The sequence below is a fragment of the Limulus polyphemus genome, unplaced genomic scaffold (assembly GCF_000517525.1).
Source record: "Limulus polyphemus unplaced genomic scaffold, Limulus_polyphemus-2.1.2 Scaffold1534, whole genome shotgun sequence".
Taxonomy (NCBI): domain Eukaryota; kingdom Metazoa; phylum Arthropoda; class Merostomata; order Xiphosura; family Limulidae; genus Limulus; species Limulus polyphemus.
The window spans coordinates 189,593-199,442 of record NW_013667144.1 but is presented as its reverse complement, the minus strand read 5'-3'; the positions used below and the strand labels follow the sequence as shown (position 1 = coordinate 199,442).

Below are 9,850 nucleotides of genomic sequence, written 5' to 3'. Positions count from 1 at the left end.
AATTCTGTACTCCACAGAGGATTATCATACATCAGGTCATGTCATAAGCACATCATTCCCTGCAAATATCACTTCTGTACTCCATAGAGGATTTTCATACATCAGGTCATGTCATAAGCACAACGTTCCCTACAAGCATCAGTTCTGTACTCTACCGAGGATTATCATACATCAGGTCATGTCATAAGCACAACATTCCCTACAAGTATCACTTCTGTACTCCACAGAAGATTATCATACATCAGGTCATGTCATAAGCACAACATTCCCTACAAGTATCACTTCTGTACTCCACAGAAGGATTATCATACATCAGGTCATGTCATAAGCACAACGTTCCCTACAAGTATCACTTCTGTACTCCACAGAGGATTATCATACATCGGGTCATGTCATAAGCACAACGTTCCCTACAAGCATCAATTCTGTATTCGACAGAGAAGCATTATAAATCAGATCATGTCATTTTTCCTTATACCAGCTGTGTTAAAGCACAACTTTGGAGATACAGTAAAAGAGTACCATCACCTGTTATTAACAAATCGGAGTTAAAAGTTTGTCCATAAGTACAGGAAAAGAGTAGCAACTCCTGTTATTAACAAGACAAAGTTAAAAGACTGCCCACTGATACATGAAAAGAGTAGCAACTCCTGTTATTAACAAGACAAAGTTAAAAGTCTGTCCATAAATACAGGAAAAGAGTAGCAACTCCTGTTATTAACAAGACAAAGTTAAAAGTCTGCCCATTGATACAGGAAAAGAGTAGCAGCTCCTGTTATTAACAAAACAAAGTTAAAAGTCTGTCCATAAATACAGGAAAAGAGTAGCAACTGCTCTTATTAACAAGACAAAGTTAAAAGACTGCCCATTGATACAGGAAAAAGAGTAGCAACTCCTGTTATTAACAAGACAAAGTTAAAAGTCTGTCCATAAATACAGAAAAAGAGTAGCAACTCCTGTTATTAACAAGACAAAGTTAAACAGAAAATTTAAGGCTAAATCATTGAATTATTTTTTTCTCTCAAAGCTACTCAAGTATTAATTGAACTAACCGTCCCTAATTTTAAACTGATAGACAAGGTCAACAGAAGAAAGGAAGCTAGTCAACACAACCCACCGCCAAATCTTGGGCTACTCTTGTCAAACCAATAGTGTCATCTGATCGCCAGTCTTATAATGAGCCTCATATTCAGAAAAGCGAATTATTGTTGTTTTTATTGTTGGCGGTAACGGGACGCGAACCACGGAATCTCTGAGCTCGCCAGTTTGACACGTTAACCAGTGGGCCACGCTCGACTCAATAGTGCAGAAAGAAGCTAAACAATTAACTACTTATAGAATTTTATATGTTTTATACGTTCTTTTATAAAAGAAATCCAGTAGTTCATTTATACAACACACGTTTTAAGGAAAGAATGTTAAAGAAATGGCATAGCGGTATGTCTGGACTTATACTGCTAGGGTTTCCATATGCCCGTGCTCTGCTCAGCAGATAACTTAAATATTACAACCATTGTCACTTGCATGACTATCAAGCTAAGGATATGCAATAAAAAATGAACAAAGTCGAGTGCTTTAAAAAATATCTGTATTATAAGGATGCACCATAATTCACGATCATTTGATTTTTGGTTTAACGTTGCGCATATTGTGTTTAGGCTAAACTTCTGCTTCTATATTATCTTTGGCTTCTCATAAGGGATTAGACTAGGAATATCTTGAATAACCCACTTATACTCCGGGGTATACGCTATCTGCGTACAGATAGCCCTTTGTGTAGCTTTGTGCTTAATAAACAGAAATTGAAGATAATTCCACCTACCACCAAATAAAGGATTTTTACAATGAAGTAAGAACGAAATAATGAACTGGCTAGCACAAAAAGTAGCGTATTGCTTAATAATCGCGTTGTTACGATCCAAATGAACTGGCTAGCACAAAAAGTAGCGTATTGCTTAATAATCGTGTTGTTACGATCCAAATGAACTGGCTAGCACAAAGAATAGCGTATTGCTTAATAATCGTGTTGTTACGATCCAAATGAACTGGCTAGCACAAAGAATAGCGTATTGCTTAATAATCGTGTTGTTACGATCCAAATGAACTGGCTAGCACAAAAAGTAGCGTATTGCTTAATAATCGTGTTGTTACGATCCAAATGAACTGGCTAGCACAAAGAATAGCGTATTGCTTAATAATCGTGTTGTTACGATCCCAAAAAAACACACACATATATAAACAAAAAACTGAAATATTAACATCAGTAAAACTTACTTAGTTGATTAAATGTAACATTGTTTGATATAATAAATAAAAAAAAATTAAACTTTTTCCCGAAAGTATCACTAGATGGCTAACTTGTGTATGTCGTTTTATTTGACAATTACACCGCTAGCGTAAAGACAACATGAGGTGGGACGTGTCATTTCTTTCAAAAAACAAAACTGAAATGAACTATAAATATTATACGCGAGTCTAACTTCGTTTCGTGCAGAAAATTCAAGAAGTGGAAATATTTAGTAAATATACGTTTTTGTTCAATAAAACATTTCTTTTAATGAAGTGCCTAAAACGTGGCTTGATTATATAGCGTGACAATTACACGCACCAAAGCTCTCTAGCCCCTGTTTACACGCCGACGATCGGAATGTGGCCTAGTGGTTAGTGTGCTGAACTGTAAATGTGATGGTCCACGGTTCACGTCCCCTTGCCGCAAAATCGCGCTACTCACTGTAGGACCGAAAGCGCGTTATAACATCGAAACTGAAACCCTACTATTCGATTAGAATATCCCGAGTACCAAATTAAGGACGGTTAGTCCTTGTGTAGCTTTGCGCGAATATAAGAAACAACCAAACATCAACGAACTCCCACATCAATCGTGAAAAGTACTAAAAAAATTCAAGAAAGTCCAGCTTAAAGAGTAACAAATAAATCCGCTGTGTAGAATTATAAACGGACTTTTCTCTACGTTAAAATAATTTTATTGCGAGCTTTCGACCCTCTTACCGGCGACTTCATCGGGCAACAATACATTGTTGCCCGATGACGAGGTAGGAGGGACGAAAACTCGCAATAAAAGTATTTCAACGTAGAGAAAAGTCCGTTTATAATTCTACATATTAATTTATCAACGTTATGAGTCTTAAACAACGAATAAATCCGCTGCTCATATCCATAACCGAAACTTGTTTGATCGTAGTAATATAAATTGGTTCCATATAAAATGTTCCCCCTATTTACAATGAAATTTATAATTATTAAAACAGAAAACACCAGAAAAACTGCCATACATTCCGTACACACACACACACACACAGAGATACAACGAGGTCGATGTCAACTTGGTAGTTTCATTATTCATCAACGTTTTATTTTAAAAGTGCGGTGATTAATATCCATTAATCATAAAATACAAGAACTTGATTTTTCCATTAACTGATCATAATATTCTTCTAATTATGATGAACGTCTGTCGGTTCCTGAATTACGTTCTAAACAAACCCGAACTGGTATTTTAAAAGTTTGTTTCAAAACTCGCACGGGAAAGTTCTCTTAAAAACACTGTAATGTACTTTTTAAAAATAATTCTTAGCATATTTTAAAACTCCTGTAACAGCATTTGAAAAAGTTTTGAAGAATATAACAAACTTTTCCCGTTTCGGAAGAGTTTCAAGAGGCGTATTTTTAACAAATTAGTCAGTCTCCCAATCTATAGTTTTTACAGATATATGGCAGCTGTTTGCAACTTCGAGTTAAGCAGTAAGAAACCACAGAATGGAAGTCCCCCGATTGGGCAGCGGTAAGTCTTCGTATTTACAATGCTAAAATTAGGGGTTCGATTCTCCTCGGTGGACACAGCAGATAGCCCGACGTGGCTTTGCTATAAGAAACACACACACACAGAGAAAACGCTAAAAAAAATCGAAGTAGCATTAGAAAACATACCGTGCTCGTAAGGCTTAACTACTATTAACAAATCATAACAGCGTAAAAACCCACGCACAGAAATCACGAAATGGGATTAATAGCGACCCTTAAAAGAATGAGGTTTATACGCAATCCAAGTATCAAACCAGTTTTAGAAAAATGTAAGCAACGCTTTATAATATCACAAACAGACATCAGAGAGCGCTGCTTTTCCATTTCCAATCATGAACATGACAGGGAAATGAGTATCAGAATGGCTTAATCAGCCTTTTGTGTAGCTCTTATCAAATGAATAAGCATGTATAACATTTCAAAAATTGATTGAGGACTGACTAATAAGTGTTTAGACCAGAGGATACAAATTGATCATATAAATGACTTCGTATGCAAATAGTGCCAACATGTAAATACAAGTATAACTCTGTACAGGCCAAAAAATACGAACCAGTTATTGTACAAGCGAAAAGATCCCGCAAATTAAACATATCTTCAAGAAGTCACATAGTTAGCAAGAAATTTATTTTTCGCGAGAAATCGCCCTGTCACTTGTAATGCCACTGCCCACAGTGAATAGGATGATCATGCAGTTCCAGTGATGTCAGAAAACAAGAGTTACTACACGCCATAAACCAACATACTGTTTGTTTATTGTTATAAGCACAAATCTGCACAATGAGATATTTGTACTGTGCCCACCACGGGTATTGAAACCAGTTTTTAGCGATATAATCAATCAGATGTAGTAATTGTTTACTCAGCTGCTAAACGATTTGTTTTATGGTGACCGTATCTCATCTTACAACTGCACTTATCAACATTTCTCCGGTCTTATGTATTTAGGATCAGCAGCTCACTCTTTGGCCGATTAAACAATGTATTTTATCGTCGTTGCCTAAACCTGTGAAAATCAAAATTATTTGGTTCCAATACTCTTTCAAGTATCAACTGCATACGAAGCGACTTTGTGAGGGATGTATGTACAACTTCTTTAACTAATGGTTCATTGCTTCATTGTTTTAGTTGCATAGAGATTAGTTTTAGCAACTGTTATTACAAAATATACCACATACATCTTCTCTGTTGCCTTTTATGAAATGAAGAAAAAATAGAACAATATAACCAATGCTATTGACAAACAAATAATTTATACCTCATAAACAAACTCGTTTTGTAGCTTTATCTGCCAAATGGCTCGTATCATGGTGTGCAAGAAAAGTCATTAGACAACAACAAAACGAAATATAATAATTAGTCTGCAACAAGTCGCGTCTATTTTTTACTAAGTATGCGACAACTTTCGTGAATATTTAGCACATAAAGTTAGGCCTAATTATAATACTATTAATATTAATAATATATATATATATATATATTAACATATTTTAAGTTAGACCTAATTATAATACTATTAATATTAATAATATATATATTAACATATCTTAAGTTAGGCCTAATTATAATACTATTAATATTAATAATATATATATATTAACATTTTTAAGTTAGGCCTAATTATAATACTATTAATATTAATAATATATATATATATTAACATATTTTAAGTTAGACCTAATTACAATACTATTAATATTAATAATATATATATTAACATATTTTAAGTTAGGCCTAATTATAATACTATTAATATTAATAATATATATTAACATATTTTACCGGATGTAATCGTTTTTACAGAGGATCATTCCACCTTTTGTAAAACACGAACTTCCGATGTCAGCAAGGGTCGCTTGGCAACACGAGCATTTCAGACATCCTGTGTGCCAATATCTATCCATAGCATGTAACAAGAACCTGTCCATGATTTTGCCACCACATCCGGCGCAGGAGCGCCCTCCGCCGGTACTTGTAGTTGTGGAGTGTTGTGCTGGATGAGGTTGGGGCTGCATGTGTATCATGGGACTTCCGCCGTGGTGACTGTGGGTCATCATACTCATCATAGCCGCTCCTGGGTCTCCGGGACACATCGGGTTCATGGTTAAGCTGCTGGGTTTTATGTATTTGTTTTTCTAAAGTGGCACCTCTTAATCTTCGTCGTACTGGCAGAGTTCGCAGCTCAGGGTCTCGACAAGATACAGACTTTTCTTAGTAGAATGACATCTGAGGTGTCTACATGACTGTTTTGTTTTATCTACGATAGAGAGAACACACCGTCGTTAGTAAACTTTAGACTAAAAACAAAAAAAGTTAAAACTATACATTTCACTTTTCTTCTTCTACGCAGAGATGCGGTTGGTTGTTTCAGGGCAAAGTCACATTGGGTTACCTACTTCTGTCCACCGCGGGAAATCGAATCCCGGATTTTAGGGTTGTAAGTACGTAAACTAGAGGACCAGAGATGCGGAGTTACAATAAAACTCATAATGAGTGTATCAAATATGGCTACATCAGTCGAACAGGACAGATGCGTGTTTATTATAAGTGTGTCTAAGATACCTGTTGTTTGGCGAGTCTCGTGCAACAATAACAGTCCTTTATCACGTTTGTTTAACGATCTTTAAACTTATGCTTTTATGAACCATCCTCTGTTATTAGTTTAAAGTTCAGTATAATTCGTGTTACTTACTTACCAAAATAGTGAACAAAATTAGCGGACAAATATATTTCATATACGCTAACTTTCAAAGAATGTACACACATTTGTGTATTAATGACTGATTAATTATAACGTCGCTTCCCCGACCTTATAAATAAGGCAGGTTTTATAAATATCAAATTGCTCAACTGACACTCGAAAAAATCAGTCATATCAAAACGGTTTGGTTTGAACTTCGCGCAAAGCTACACGAGAGCTATCTGCGCTAGCCGTCCCTAATTTAGCAGTAAAATACTAGATAGATGGCAACTAGTCATCACCACCCATCGCCAACTCTTGGGCTACTCTTTTACCAACGAATAGTGGGACTGACCGTCATATTATAACGCCCCCCACGGCTGAAAGGCGAGCATGTTTGGTGTGACGGGGATTCGAACCCGCGACCCTCAGACTGCAAGTCAAGCGCCCTAACCACCTGGCCATGCCGGACCACAAAACAAAATGACCAAGCGAAAAGCAAATGTTCTTACGTTATCAGATTCCTTAACTAAAACGAGGAGAAAACAGCCATATCAAAACACAGCGATCACGTCAACAGTAGACAAGTCATAAGTTTGAAACACGCCGTTTTCCTTCGTCAAGTTGGTGTTAGTTCTGAAAGTACACTACTGAAAGTATCATCTGTTTTACCCTCTTATTTTGTTGTCGTCGTCGTTGTTTACACACTGAAACCAATATTCCTCTAACAGGTGTTACAAGACGGTATATTGACGGCTATTACTACCAAGGTATTTACCCTCTTGTTTTGTTGTCGTCGTCGTTGTTTACGCACTGAAACCAATATTCCTCTAACAGGTGTTACAAGACGGTATATTGACGGCTATTACTACCAAGCTAATGTGCAAAAACATCATTAAATCTGCCATAGGAGCAGAAATACTGTAACTTATTCACAAAAGAATCCTATTGATTCTAAGGGCGAATGTTTGTGGAATTGAAATATACAGTTACTGAGAACTCTTGACTTTCCAAACAAGCAATTATCTACACGGTCTTTTCCGAAATAAAGATGAATAAAAAGGTTATTTTGGGGTTAAGAAAATAATAACTTCGCGTCTACGTAAACGTTTCTCGCTGACAAATGGGCAGAATCACTTCAGCTAAACCAGTAAATTAATGAGTTTGATGGCCGTTTCTACATAAAAGAAGACAAACTCTTTAAATGTTCTTAGTAATAACATTATAACGACCGTTAAGGAGGACGGATGCGATGTTTATAAGCACTCCGGCGAAGTGGAGAAAACCATTCATCAAAAGTTCACTGATAAAATTCTCTGCGCTGTTAGTGCTACATTAAACTGGCGAAACTTCATAAGCTAAAGTGCGGAGGAAAATTAAAGGTTTCCTAACAAAATACACAAATATACAAGCAAAGATAAAATAGTATAAAACAAGGCTCCTTTTATTGGCGCGATAATCGTCGTTAATTTCTAATGCTAATTAATAATGGAAAAAAAAAGGGGGCAAAGAACGTTATAAACTTGAACTGTAAGCGTCTATTTGAAAAGGTTGAAGGAGAGACTTACAGGCTCATATTCTGCCTATCATCGAATACGTAATCGGGTAAAACAAACACTGATATACATTATAATGAGTCATTGATATACAGCACCAGCACGAAGTAGAACTGGAAACACTATACCGTCTGCTGTGTTATTACGGCTTAACGATCACGTGGACATAAATTACTTCTAATGGATTCTGTTAAAGCTTTAAATTTAGAAACATGGGTCATAAAAAACAGGGAGGGTAAAAAGTTTCTACACTGGTATAATAAGTCTTTACCGTGGTATAGGAACATCGGGTTCCTGCACTGGTACAACAATAGTTTCTACACTGGTACAATAAGTCTTTACCATGGTATAGGAACATCGGGTTCCTGCACTGGTACAACGATAGTTTCTACACTGGTACAATAAGTCTTTACCATGGTATAGGAACATCGGGTTCCTGCACTGGTACATTAATATTAACAGTTATTACAATGGGGCAACAATAGTTTCTACACTGGTATAATAAGTCTTTACCATGGTATAGGAACATCGGGTTCCTGCACTGGTACATTAATATTAACAGTTATTACACTGGGGCAGCAATAGTTTCTACACTAGTATAATAAGTCTTTACCATGGTATAGGAACATCGGGTTCCTGCACTGGTACAACAATAGTTTCTACACTGGTACAATAAGTCTTTACCATGGTATAGGAACATCGGGTTCCTGCACTGGTACATTAATATTAACAGTTATTACACTGGGGCAATAATAGTTTCTACACTGGTACAGTAAGTCTTTACCATGGTATAGGAACATCGGGTTCCTGCACTGGTACATTAATATTAACAGTTATTACAATGGGGCAACAATAGTTTCTACACTGGTATAATAAGTCTTTATCATGGTATAGGAACATCGGGTTCCTGCACTGGTACAATAAGTCTTTACTATGGTATAGGAACATTGGGTTCCTGCACTGGTACATTAATATTAACAGTTATTACACTGGGGCAATAATAGTTTCTACACTGGTATAATAAGTCTTTACCATGGTATAGGAACATTGGATTCCTGCACTGGTACATTAATATTAACAGTTCATAACAGATCATTGTTATACAAATTATGTTTTTGATGGTCAGTCACGTAATCTGAAATTCAAATGACTGGTCATTGACCCTAAACATAAAAGAACAGTTGACAATCACCAACAACAGCAAGAACTGTCTGATCTGATGTTACTTGTTTATAGTTCATGTCAATATTTCTCTTCAACATGAACTTCGGTCATCAAGAACAGCTAGGACTGTCTGATCTGATGTTACTTGTTTATAGTTCATGTCAATATTTCTCTTCAACATGAACTTCGGTCACCAAGAACAGCAAGGACTGTCTGATCTGATGTTACTTGTTTAAAACAGTTCCGGCTTTAAACTCTCCCAGGTGAATCAGATACGGGGCCAGAATTATAGTGATTATAAATGCATTTGTGACTGAAATATAAAGAACTCGAACTTTTAAAACGTGAATGTGAATGCAAAATGTACATAAACACATAAAAATGTTGATTTGGGGCTTCTCCACGTTTCATTTTAGTTTCAAATCACAACTATGCATATATTTATATTGATACAAAACATGAAAGGTATTTTGATTTATTTAACATAAAATAGATTACAATATTACTAGATATACTTCCGCAGGGCCCCCGAAAGTGTTCTGTTTTAAGAGTAAATACATCCAAAATTAAGAGTAACAAACATTTTTATTTCTTGCTTTTGAAGTTCATATGTCATGCCGTGTTGTAG

At 36.0% G+C, this 9,850-nt stretch overlaps 1 protein-coding gene across 2 annotated transcripts in view; it reads right to left on the bottom strand.

Annotated features, from left to right (window-relative positions):
• The window catches only part of LOC106463982 (LIM domain transcription factor LMO4.2-like), a 68,597-nt gene that overhangs the window by 39,435 nt on the left and 19,312 nt on the right, over positions 1–9,850 (bottom strand). For both annotated transcript variants that reach the window (XM_022391629.1, XM_013924084.2), the window contains one exon: positions 5,605–6,079. In XM_022391629.1, the coding sequence (XP_022247337.1) occupies positions 5,605–5,924 (320 nt within the window). In that variant the 5' untranslated portion in view covers positions 5,925–6,079. The remainder of the gene's footprint in view (positions 1–5,604; positions 6,080–9,850) is intronic.